At 46.0% G+C, this 13,842-nt stretch overlaps 1 protein-coding gene across 1 annotated transcript; it reads right to left on the bottom strand.

The window, feature by feature from the left end:
* Positions 1 to 10,177: 10,177 nt before the first annotated feature.
* Positions 10,178 to 12,003, bottom strand: LOC103646035 (B3 domain-containing protein Os02g0683500-like). Its single transcript, NM_001322952.1, is given in 1 exon segment — positions 10,178 to 12,003. A coding segment is annotated over 1 exon segment (1,230 nt). The 5' UTR covers positions 11,483 to 12,003; the 3' UTR covers positions 10,178 to 10,252.
* Positions 12,004 to 13,842: the final 1,839 nt, after the last annotated feature.

Below are 13,842 nucleotides of genomic sequence, written 5' to 3'. Positions count from 1 at the left end.
CCATGGCTATAAATAGAGGGGCAAGGGCCTCCTCTCATCCCACCCCAAGCCATTTCATGGCAACTCTCTCCCCCCCCCCCCACACACCCACTCCATGTTCCACACAAGCACACACTAGCACAAGGATCGTTCGATCGTTCTTCGATCGTTCGTCCCCCTGTTCTTAGTTTGTTCGTTCGTTCGTCTGATCGTTCGATCGTTCGTCCGATCGTTCATGGTTCGTTCGTTCGTTCGTTCGATCGTTCGATCGTTCGTCCGTTCGTTCGTCCAAATAATCTTTTTCCTACCGTTATGCTGCCGAAATTCCGATCGTTCGTTCGTTCGATCATTCGATCGTTCATCGTTCGTTCATAGTTCCTATTCATCGTTCATCGTTCGTTCATAGTCCCTATTCATCGTTCTTCCAGATAATCTTTGTCCTGCCGTTATGCTGCCGAAATTCCGATCGTTCGTTTGTTCGATCATTCGATCGTTCATCGTTCGTTCATAGTCCCTATTCATCGTTCATCGTTCGTTCATAGTCCCTATTCATCGTTCTTCTAGATAATCTTTGTCCTGTCGTTATGCTGCCGAAATTCCGATTGTTCGTTCGTACGATCATTCGATCGTTCGTCCGTTCGTTCGTCCAAATAATCTTTTCCTGCCGTTATGCTGCCGAAATTCCGATCGTTCGTTCGTCCGATCATTCGATCGTTCGTCCGTTCGTTCATAGTTCCTATTCATCGTTCATCGTTCGTTCATATGAACTATTCACTATCACTATTCACCACTACTATTCACCATTACTATTCACTATTACTATTCATCGTTACTATTCACATACACTATTCATCATCGTTACTATTTATCATTACTATTCATCATCGTTACTATTCATCGATGATATCTATACTTTCTTTTCCATCGCCACTATTCATCGTTACTGATCATCGTTACTATTCATCGGTCATCTAGTCATCCCAAATTTCAACTACTCGTACATCATGTTGTCCAGTCCACCTAAGACCAGCCAGACCCATATTCCAGTCATACGAACTCCGGTGACTGTGATTTTTCTTCCAGTAGGGAACTTCCCATCTGGTCACCCATCCTAGGTTTCTCCAAGTTGAGCACGCTTAACTTTGAGAATCCTTCGAACCAGGCTCCCAAACTCAGATTCCAATAAATCTCGTTTCTAAATTCTTATCAAACTATTCCCTACCCAACCATGTCATCCCTTAAGCATGGTCCATATTCCAGAAAACTCCCAAAATACTCTTGTCCCATATTCTGCCTATAACTCTCCTATTCATACTAAGTCAGACGATTCATTCGTCACTATTCTCACCAACAGTGAACTTCACTGTGCTACACCACATACACCCAGCTATAAATACACCCAGCTACCCTCTCCCTCTCCACACACACTCAACACCCTCAGCCAAGGCAAACACCCCACCCACTCAGTTACTCTGCTCTACCGGCTACACACATAGTGTCGCTTCGCCTCCAGTCCACCCTCCTGGTAAGCACCTCCGCTCCACCACCAGTAATATCACAACACCACATGACACAGATTCTACTCAAGACTCTACCCATCCATATATCGCTATTCTGACCACTATACTAAATATTTGTTGGTATACTTGCTGGTTTGTATGTTTGCTTGTTCATGTTGCATAGTTATCGGAGCGTTCGTGCCATCTCGTGGAGGCCAGATCTGCAAGTCTATGCCAGGCGGTGGAGCCAGAAGCCAGTTCCGCGAGCTCTCCTTCCCCCTTCGCCGAATAAGCACGGCAAGCTCACTGGATCCCTTTGATGCATAAATTACCTATGTTTTGCAACCACAACCCTCAGCCTGTTATTTTATGCATGATATGATTTTAAGACAAGTTATTATGGCCACCCAGCCGCTTGCCGCAATCAATCCCTGATATATATGTTCCAAATGATTTGAGAAAAGGTGTGAGTTTTCAAAAGAAAATGCTTTTCAAAATGTGTGTGATGAAGGGTTTTCACCCTTATCACCTTGTGAGTGGGATAATCAGGGACTCCCTGGTTTAGGGGAGGGCCTAAGGTGTTGGCTCAGCTGGTTTAGGCGTGAGCAGAAGGATTGTCCCCTCATATAAGGACCGGTTTGTCATCTTCACTACATGTACTCTTTAATAGTACAACCACTCGAGACTGTGTGGGCAGTCACTCAATCTGAACTCGTACGGTCCAACCCCAGGGTTATGAAGTCTGGGGAGCACCGGGAGGATAAGGAGGGGGAAAGTTTTGTCCGGTTTGGACATGGTGGTGGCCTGACTCCTTCCGGATAACCGTTAAGGTTAGGACGTGCGAGGAAAGAACGAGATTCGGATTCGGATCTCATTGATCATGAGATCGCAGAGCCGGACTAGTGGGTAAAGTGTACACCTCTGCGCAGAGTTTGAAAACCTATTCGAATAGTCTGTGTCCACAGGAATGGACGAGTCTGGTATGGTATGACAATTAATGTTTTGTTTTCCAAAAAAAAGAGATGCTTTTGAGAAAAGTGGTTTCTAAAAAGGTTCGGCGGTTGAGCCGTGAGCTATGGTGGACGGGAAGTCCAGTAGCTGTTTTTGAAAAGGAAAACCAGTGGGAAACTGCTGAGATACCTGGATGGTTTAGTCCAGAGGATTTTGTTATAATACTGAAAAACTTCCTGCTCCTTTTGGAGAGGATGCGCTTTGCAAAAATACAAAATGTTTTTCAAAACAACTCTGCATAAAATATTGCTGTTTCTGCAAAATATCCTGAGCTCCACATATTCCATGCATTATATCTGATTTCCCCATTCCGCGGGTGAAGGTGGGCTGCTGAGTACGTTTGTACTCACCCTTGCTTATTTGTTGTTTTTCAGAAAAAGGAGATCGGGTAAGAGTTACGACTGTTCCCAACCTTGCCTGTGGCTGTTGGACCGCTGAATTGCTTCGCTGCGTATATCGGGCTGCTTCAGCCCCACTCTGATGATATGTCCCGAGTTGTGGACCAACTCTTAAAGTTGTTCACCACCTTTGTAGGTTTGTCTCATTTAAGCAGATTTGGTATCATCTGATGTATAAATGTGTTTACTAGCCTCCTGGGACTAGTAATTGTATCACATTTGAGTCCCAGAGGATTCGGGACGCTTCAGGCTATAAATCACCGGACTGTCCGGTGAGCCAACAGTCGGCCGGGCCAACGGTAGGCCGCGTAATCCGCGCGCGACGCGTGGCAGAGCCAACGGTCAGAAGGGTGCACCGGACTGTCCGGTGTGCACCGGACAGTGTCTGGTGCGCCAACGGCTCTGAATCTCCAACGGTCGGCTTCACCAAAGAAGGAATGAAATCCGCACCGGAAGTGTCCGGTGGTGCACCGGACTGTCCGGTGTGCCAGGCGACAGAAGGCAAGAATTGCCTTCCTGGAATGCTCTCAACGGCTACTAGCTGCCTTGGGGCTATAAAAGGGTCCCCTAGGCGCATGGAGGAACACACTAAGTATTCTCTAAGCATTCCTAAGCACCAAGACACCAATTCCGCGCATTTGATTCTTTGAGATAGCAACTAGAGCTCCATATTGAGTAGAGAACACTTTGGGTTGTGTTGTGAGCTCGAGTTGTGACTTGTGTGCGTGTTGTGCTCTGATTTTGTGTCTTGTGTGCGTTGCTCATCCCAGCCTTACTTCCGTTCTTCTTTGTGAACATCAAATTGTAAGGGCGAAAGGCTCCAAGTTGTGGAGATTCCTCGCAAGCGAGATATAGTAAACAAAGCAAAACACTGTGGTATTCAAGTGGGTCTTTGGACCGCTTGAGAGGGGTTGATTGCAACCCTCGTCCGTTGGGACGCCACAACGTGGAGTAGGCAAGTGTTGAACTTGGCCGAACCACGGGATAAACCACTATGTCTATCTGTGTTGATCTTCTTGTGGTTATCGTGTCTTACAAGAACTCTTCTCTAGCCACTTGGCTTTATTGTGCTAACTCCTAACCAAGTTTTGTGGCATTAAAGTTCAAGTTTTTACAGGATCACCTATTCACCCCCCCCTCTAGGTGCTCTGAGGACTTGACTTTATTTTTAACGCTAACCCTAGCTTGTAGTTGTGCTTAAACTTTATAAATTTTAGATTTGCCTATTCACCCCCCTCTAGGCGACTTTCAACATTTCAATTTGGTTTTCATGTCAAAACAAAGACACTATGTGATAAACAACATTATTACAAAATTATAGGAACTGGAATAAACTAATTTGAACTTAATATGAAATTTCTAGGGATTTAACAAGTTTCTGCAATTAATTTTATGCTGAAAATCATTTTCTAAGTGGATTTCTCAGTTTTATTAAATCTCTGGTTTGAGCTTAAAATACAGGAAAGGACAAGGGCTCTGGCGCAAAATGTATTAAGACTCAGCTACACAATAGACATGGACTGCGGGTTAATTCATGGAAACCCCAGGGGTTCTTATATAAATAGTACACGGTGAAGGGGTAGGTTTAGATCTCGGCCATCGGATTTGAAGTGGACGTCACAGATTTAGTCAGCCCTCAACTGAACCGGTACGCGCAGAGTAGCGTTGATCCCGAGATCAACGATCTGGAGGCCATTTCCCCCGATCCCATTGAATTTGAATCCAACAGTGAGCGTTCCACCAGCCGAAACGATCGTGCTTCTAATCTTGACCGCATGCGATGGATCGTACGGTCAGCGTGAGTCCTCCCCCCAAGCCGGCTGAGCGCTGTGGCGCCGCCTTGCTCACACTGCGGAGCACGCCGGCGAGGCATCCAATCGGTCGTCCGAGGCACTAAGTTCCGCTTAGAAGGATTTGAGAAGTTTTGTCGGGGCACCCGTATTACTAGACACTACACCACAATTGGTACTCCACACCAATGTTTTCAAGTTGTCCGATTAATTGTGACTAGTCGTGATTAATCGTCCAAGTCGGTTTGGACCAATCATGATTAATCGCCTAAGTTGTCCGACAAATCATGGTTAATCGTGATTAATCGCCTAAGTTGGTCAGCTAGAATGCAATAAGTTGCCTGATTTGAAAACATTTCTCCATAGCAAAATGGAGAAGCAGAATGTATGAATAGGATATTGTTGGAGAGGACTCATTGTATGCTTTCCCATGTTGGGTTACCACAAAGTCTTTGGGTAGAGGCAGTTACCACACTATGCTATTTAGTCAACCGCTCGCCATCGATAATCATTGAGTGTAAATAGCTGATACCAGGAAGGATGGCTAGGATGGTGCTGCCCGCGATGAAGTCCGCGGTGGTGGTGTTCCGAGTTGACCGATGAGAAATTCACCGCGCTCCGAAGGCTCCCGATTCACCCCGCGAGTGCAGACGGCTTGCCCACGCCCAGGTGCTTCTGATGGACGGTTTGACGGCGACGGTGCGTTGGCGCAGAGGGAAACCACGGGCGGCAGGTTTCTTTCGTAATGGCGCACGGTGGCTACTCCTATTGGGCACGGTTCGTGGCGGAAGGGAGGTCGACCACACGCACGACAGAGGTGTCTGCCCTTATAACCGAGGTGGGGCGGTTAGTGGCACTGGCCCCGGCAGAGATCTCGGCCCACACCGTTGCGGCGCGCGTGGCGATTCCGCACGAGTCTGTTGTAGCGGAGAGGAAAGCTCTGACAAAATGGCCCCACGCAGAAGCGAGTGACGAGACCGGTTTAGGTGTGCATGTGGTTACTGGCAACCCGGGCCCGTAGGTCAATGCCACGGCGGGAGCGCGCGATGCGCGTGCATAGCACAGACAAGTAGTGGCGAGAGGGCCCGCCCAGTCAGCACCTGGACTCAAGTGTGCGCGAGACCACGCGGACGCGGCTGACATATGGGGCCCCCATGTCGGCACGCGCACGGGCGCTGGGCCGCACAGAGGGAAAAGTGTGATGGGCCGAATGGAGGTAGGGCCGGCCCAAGTAGTTCTCTTTCTTTTTTATCTTTTATATTTCCTGATTTACAATTCTTTCCAAATTTCAAACTCTAGTAATTAAATTCAAATTTCTTTCCTTATTTCTAATTTCTCCATTCAAATCCAATTCAAATTCAACTTCCAATTTCCAAGTATCAAACATATCCCTAATAAAAATATAACATCTACTATTTACATTAATATTATTTTTCTTGTCATTCATTTAGGGTAGGAATAAAGGGTTCCTTTTAAATTTTCCCTTCTCATTCCTATTTTATGTTCTTCATTTAAAATTGGAGGTCTAATTTATGTCTTCCATAAAATGCATCACCAAAAATTATCATCAAGAGATCAATCCTTTCTTTATCTATTTATTGGTCACTTGACTAATTTAGTACTCTCAATTGGTAACGAAGAGGAAGGATCCTAATGGATTACAAAGGTTTCAAAAATTTTGGAACACTATCACCAATATACTTATTTCTTTATTTTATTATTATATTTTTTCTTCTACTAAATTTTGGGCTTTACAGACCATCCACAATAGAGGTCAATTTGTACATCAAGAATGGAGTAGGTGACTCATCTAGCTCATGAATCGACCGAATACTCTATCTATCCAGCTCTCTCATCGATAAGAGATCATGTGGGCATATGAAAGCTGGTGACGAGACTTGATGCCCTTTGAAATGGTGTTCTCCATCTCTTAAATGATCAGATCTAATATGTTGAACTAAGATTGGGACACTAGAATGTTGAGATCTAGTATGGTAAACTAAGATTGGAACACTAGGGTACTAAGTAGCCGCTGCTGGAGATTAGTGAGCCCCTTCTTGTATCCATACATAGGTAACAAAGGTGTCCTCATAATGTGGTCCAGTCGTTGAGGAGATGGCTCATCGGTGTTGACTCATTAGGGGTTCACAGTAGTTATTGTCCTCCATCTCAGAAATAATTAGTTATTGAAATTGATAAATATTTTACATGTGTGTTCATCATTTAGTAGATAATTTTTTTGCATGTGCATCAAAATAAAATGGTAGACTAAAACACCCAAGAAGCATTTATGCTACACAAACTAGGAGATGGATAGTGTGAATGAATATATATATATATATATATATGCAAATGTTGTCAATGAAAGTTCGCGTAGACCTGTTTCTAAAAGGAAGATGATATTCCAAAATATTGTGGCTGACCACTATCCTTATGTAAGTTATCTGCACCAAGTGTATTTAACAACAAATGAAGGTAAATGTTATAGTTAGGAAAAAGCTAGGAATATGTACACGGTTTTGTCACCAAGCAGTACTCGTAAGAATACAAAAATCCAACAAAATAAAGTGAAAACACATACATGCTTAGAAAACTTCATGATCTTCCAGTATACTTGATTTTGAATTAAATGTGCACACCTAATTTAATCCAGCACAGCACACACATTCTCCATCTTGAAAGGGATGCCATGGTAAATCATTTAGTTGTGCAACTACATGGTATGTTCTATAAAGTACCTGATCAGTTGAAGCTCTTGAGGTACAGACTATTGAGGTCATGCATGTAACAGTATGATTTGATTTCTTTACAAATAAGATGTTGACACAGACTAAGGCCACACATATATATGTTTTTAGCTTGCACAGATTATATATGCAGCTTCCAGCTTTGTTAAAATCTACAAGTTGACTTTAAGAATTCCCAGATTGTAACCAATATAAGTTTTGACAATCCACGGGCTAGATTGTTACTCCCTCCGTTCTTTTTTATTTGTCGCTGTTTAATTCAAAAATAATAGCGGGTGACAATTATTTAAAACGAAGGTAGTACATTCCAACAATTGCTTCCCCAACATGTAAACGGTAACAATACGCAAAAAAAAGACCATAAAGTGTAATACAAAATAAACACAAGTACTGTGATGATATACTTAAAATCTTTAGCCCTTCTGTATGCGCATTGTTAATCCATTAGACCTAGCTAATAAGTTTCTTCAGAAATGTAGTGCATGAAATGATTTCCATAGCGATGGAGATGTCAATGAAACTGTCAAAAGCAATAAATATCAATATACCTCAGCATTTCAAGCTATACAGATACATGATATCCACCTCATCTTTTTTGTATGTGTAACATATCTTGCATGTACGTACAAAGAGTAATATAACAGAGATGTGGTTATGTTCTTTATATGAGCGCCAAAATTCAGCCCTTTCTCTCTAGGAATATGAAGGAGGATAATAACCGCAGAAAAATCAATACGGAACTAGTATACGCATTATGCAATAATTAGCCTGATCATTCAGTCATCACATCATTATTTGAGATAATGGTCATTGGCTATAGTAGGTCTAACATATCACAGTGACAGCGTGATTAACCAAGGTATGGTATGCGCCAACATGTGTTCTACAAAAAATGGCAATGGAGTGCAACTTATGCTTGGACAATTAACGAACTTGGCTATTCATCTCAATGCATCTTCCTTGCTAAACGACAGAATATGTTAGTTAATTAGCATTTACATATTTCGCCTGTAAGAGTCTAAATTACACATGATTTTCAATTTTTTGTTTCCACAAATGTAGTTTATATGGAGGACTTCCTATATTCTTTGTGAGATCGAGGTCACAAGACGCTGTTCTTGAGATAATACCCCGACTCAGGGCTGTATGATCAGAAAAGAAAGATGAATTGAACAACCATATGCAAAGGGTAGAAAGAACGTATAACAAGCAAAAACATGCATGCAGACACTGCTCCTGGCTCTTTTTTTTTCCCTCCCCCATAACTCCCCATTGCCTTTTCCAGCTTACAACGTACCAAAGGTACTTTTGTCAGTAGACACAGCATCTATACATGTCTATTCTAGCCTCAGCAGTGCAAAAAGATCCCCCTCCTACACCTTACTAGTTAAGGATACCTATTGCTGAGCCGGTACGTGGCATTTGCCTCCATTGCTCCCAGCAAGGAGCTAGCACACACGCCGTACCTACTCAATGCAGTGAAAGGAGAGAGAGAGAAAAAAAAAAGAGGAGAGACGGTAATGTACAGTCTCTCTCCTCACTGTCTCTCGCACACAAAGGACAAGAACACAGAACGCAACCAAGGCTCTCCATCTCCATGAGAGAGAGATGCATATCGACGCAGCACTGTTCCTACTACTACAGAAACAGTAGTGTTAGTACTGAGGCTGGCCCTCTTCGGCTCTTCCCCAATAAATCGTCCATCAGACGTACAAAGAAGTTAAGGCCAGTAGCAATGCCTTCCCCTCTGGCTCACCCTCTCCTTTACAGACTGCCAGAGGGCCATAAAGAACTATTGGAGTCTATACCACTCAAGGCCCAGACAAATCAAACGTACTACACATGACATGATTTAGCCCACGGTAGGGTTAATTTTCAGTTGACCTTGCGTAAAAGCACAAGAGAAGTCTTCCAGTTTGCTTGTGTGGTGGTGCGCGCGTAGCAACTAACTGCCTACCATACGATCTACTACATTATGGCATGATGCACCATGGTATACATATGTAGTATGGACAAAGAGTGAGCAACAGTACAGAAAAGTGGCAACCGGCAAAAGCACGAAAATGAAAACAAGAGTGCCAGCACCAGGACTCATAATATAAACAAGAGAGATGGTGAGCAGTACCGATGAAAGAAGATGAGACGATTCAGAAGTTAAACAACTGACCTGCAAATGCTTCTAGCTAGCTCCATAGGCTTTGCCGGCTGTAAGTTGAGTGCTGCTGATGGACATGGACTGTCAATGTTCTTGTCTTGCCATGCTTTCTGAGAACACTGCGGTTGCAACTCCAATCTAGGACGAGAACAGATCACACATATGATGCAAGAAAGGCACGATGTATATTGCACCGCATTCATGGTGCTAGGGATTCAGATCTTAGCAGTGATGGTGTGGAGAGCGCGAATTTGGAGTTGTGTTATCATATGTAGGGAGTAGGAACATACGACAATCGGAATTGTGCAACCAAACTACATAAGAGTGAAATGGTACCTTAAGGAGTCCAATCATACCAGCAAAAAAAGGATAAAGCAATAGTAGCGAAGCAAAAACCGAGTCAGATTTCAAGCCATATGAAAGCAACAATAATTGATTAATTAATTCGCCTAACTTCTCTCTATATATATTGTCAAGCCAGCACAAGAATTTGAATGGCCGAAAGAAAAATCGGAGAACAAGTGTTAAGAAGGCTACTCTAGATCCTATGATCAAAAGTTATAATGGAATCTCAAAAGGTGAAGAAGAAGGTAGCAGACGGAAGGAGGAAATTTTCAACTTTCCTTTTTTACTCCCCCGATCGATCGAGTTCGCCAGCTGATCGATCTCTCGCTCACAGATCGAGATCCAAGGACGAGTGCGCTTCTCTCTTGGAGGACGACGATGACGACGGCGAGGAGGCTGCAGATGACTCGGCGCCGCGTTGAGGCGATTCGAAGAACCTCAACGGCCCCGGCCTTTGCCATCCCGGTGTCCTCAGCGACAATGCGTTGGCATCTTGGCTTGACTCCGCACTTGTGCCTGGTTGCGGGTTGTCGAGGTTGACCCCAAACAGGCGGACGCGCTTCGACGCTGCCGTTGGGCTGTTGACGAGCGGTACCGAGTCGAGAAGCATGGGCACGCTGGCCGTGGGCGGCGCGGGGCTGGGTTGCACCAACATAATGCTGTGCAGAGGCGGGTGCGGGGGCGGAGGCGGCTGCTGCTGCTGCGGCATGGACGCGCGCGGGGGCATGCCGGCTGAGCCGAAGAAGAGGAGCTGCCTGGCCGGCGCGGCCGCGGCGTTGATGTTGCGGAAGTCGAGGGCCTGGCGGAAGCGGTGGTGCTCGTAGAGTGTGGCGGGCGGCGCGGGCGGCATGAAGAAACCGCCCGCGCCGCCGCCGCCGCCGCCGCCCCAGGGGCCGTAGGGCGACGCGACGGGCGCCATGGGGAGCGGGAGGCGCGGCATGCGGTGCGGGTCGCGGGAGTCGGCGCGGCGCTTCCAGTCGATGAAGAGGCGGTCCCGCGCGGTGTCGCCGGCGCCGCGGCAGAAGGAGACGGTGTCGCCGGCGTCGAGGCGCTTCTCCTTGACGAAGCGGCTCCAGCCCTTGGTCATGACGTAGCTCTGGCTGCTGTTCCAGTAGGAGTAGCGGAAGCGCCAGAGCTTACCGGCGCGGTCCTCGAAGCTGAGCAGCTGGCCCTTCTCGTTGGCCGCCGCGTCCAGCGGGAAGTACTTCTCCGCGTGCTGCTTCGGGATCACCAGCCGGTTGAGCTTCCCCACGTCGCTGGGCGTCACCACCTTGTCGAACATGTGCTCCTTCTCGATCACCTGCACGTCGTCGCTCCCGCCGCCGCCGCTCCCGGACGCCCCGGCGCCGTCGCTCGAGCGGGGGGCAGCAGCAGGACCCGATGAGGCCGCCGCGGAAGGCGAGGACGAGGAGGCGGCGGCTCCGGTGTCGGCCGTCGCTGCCGCTGTCATGAAGGGGATCTCGCGCGGAGACGCCTCCTCCTCCTCCTCCTCTTCCTCCTGCTCTTCCTCCTCGTCCTCCTCCCTGGAAAACCTACTCGAAGAGCTCGCGAACTCCATAGCTAGCTACGCCCTGCAGGGCTCCTCCTCCTCGTCTTCGTGTAGAACGACGCCTCCCCTTTCGAGCGCGCGCTGGCCTGCCTTGTCCCTGTTGCGGGCAGCGGCTTTGATGCGACGCGGTCCCTGCTTGGCGGAGACTGACTAGCTGGCTGCTTGGTTGCTTGCTCGCTGGGGAGAGTGAGGAGGAGGAGGAGGGGGATCTATCCGCGATGAGGCCAGCCCCAGCCTATCTATATCTACCACTCCTATCTGTCTGCTCTCTGCCCCTCTCTTTCTTTAGTTTCTCTCTCCTTCCCTCTCGCGCTCGGATCGAACTCCTCCGCCCGCGCGTCGGAGGAAGAGGGGGCAGGGTAGGAAGCCAGCCGGGGGCTCCGATCCGCTGGGGCTGGGGGAGGGAGGCCGGGATCGATAGGACGGAGAGAGAGAGAGAGTGCGTGGTAATTAGAGTTGTGTGGCTGGTTCTTCTCTCTCTCCAGTCTCCAGCGATTGGTGGCGCTTGTTGGGAGGGGTAAAGCGAGCTGTGGGAAAGCTGCTAGCCGCTTGCTGCGCGCCCACAAGGGCCGGGAGGAGGGAGTTCCATTCCAGCCCAGCCCACTGGCCACTGCCCACAGGGCGGGGATGCGAGCTGGCGAGGGGAGGGAGACACACACGGAGGGGGGGCACTGACTGCCCTAGAAGATTCCTCGAAGGTGGCCGGGCGCACCCTACCGATCGTATTCCTATTCCTAGTAGGAATATAATGGTGCATTGCATTATGCATTTCTATTCTGAGAGTTACTGCTGAGTTGTAGGACCATGTTTACAAACAACCTAGTTTTTAAGAATGCACTTTCGATTTCTAGTGTTTTTGAAACTGGGTTATGAAAAAACAATAGTTAATAGTGTTTGGAACCATCTCAATTTCTATAAACTAGTTTTAGTTAGAGAAGCTAGATTCTTGGTTTTTAAGAAACTTCTATAAACTAGTTTTAGTTAGAGGAGCTAGATTCTTGGTTTTTAAGAAACTGAGAATCTAGTTTCTAAGAAATCGATATGTTTAGAATCACTTCTATTTTTATAAACTAGTTTCTTAAAAACCGGAGACTTTTAAACATGTCCTTAGCTTCAAGCAGCGTATTGCATGGTCCTACTGCATGCTTTGCCTTCTTTCAGTATTGTGTTTTCCGGCCGGTCTATTGAATAACACTAGTCGGTTGTCCGTGCGTTGCGACGGCTTACAACAATACCCACGTATACTATCTATCAAAAAAATTCAAGATTTTTTATTGATTGTCTCCTCTCTTTATATAATATATTTTTTATTTGACTAACTGATGTTATTATTTACTCCATACAAATATGTCTTGGTACAACACGGCCAATGAAGTGAGCGATTATAAGATAGTTCACAACGGTTGACTGAATAAACAGATATTATAAAATGACATAATTCCATCATACATAGACCAAATAAGAGAAAGTTTGTGAGATCAAGTTTCTAAAATAAGTCTCATGAAGTCAAACTTATAAAAAAGATAGATCAAAATATGGAGTGATTGCTAAAGTCAGGCATCAATAAAAATTGGATGTGCTCCATATAAATTATGCTACTTCGTAGCAATTACTAACGTTTAAAACCAACAAATGACCTTTCATTTTGCTGTTAGTGTGACAAATCATTGCTACTCCATCCAATTCAGCAACCTCAAACACCATGTAGTCCATTGCGCTAATGTGGTCTCAGAAACGACCTAATGCTTGCAAGAGCCAAGGACGTCGTGCCGTGCTTGGGCTGTAGCCTCAGCCCGTAGTGCTGGCCCGGCCCGACACGATTATTTTTTTATTTTACAAAAAAACGTATATACCTATATACAATTTATATTCAATATTAAAAATATTTTAGTGTGATGTTCTACTGGTTAAACAGTTTCACCCAGTGTCTCCCGCCCTTCTTCCATCAGGGCATGGTTCAAACCCCAACTCCAACACCGTTTTTTAACATTTTACGCTAATTTAATTAAATGGATCGACGACCTAATAGGCTGGCCCGACATAGTTAGCAGGCCGCGTGCATCTAGCCCGTGTCGGGCGTCGTTACGCTGATTTAATTAAATGGATCGACGGGCTAACGGGCTGGCCCGACACAGTTAGCAGGCCGGCATGACGTGTCTGTGCCATAGTTGTGGCTTGCGTATATCTAGCTCGTGTCGGGCGTCGTTTGGCATCTATAGATGTGCATCGGATTAATTTGAAATAGCTGTGAGAGGTTATTTGTAAAAAAAATGACGCATGACGACCGTTGAAACTGGTGCTTTAAGTATAGTATAGACTAGTTAGGCAAGAAATGGGTGCTTTCTTTTCTTTGAAATAAATAAAGCCAA

Source organism: Zea mays, chromosome 2 (assembly GCF_902167145.1).
Source record: "Zea mays cultivar B73 chromosome 2, Zm-B73-REFERENCE-NAM-5.0, whole genome shotgun sequence".
Classification (NCBI taxonomy): domain Eukaryota; kingdom Viridiplantae; phylum Streptophyta; class Magnoliopsida; order Poales; family Poaceae; genus Zea; species Zea mays.
The sequence above is the reverse complement of the archived record's forward strand: the minus strand, read 5'-3'. Positions and strand labels throughout refer to the sequence as shown.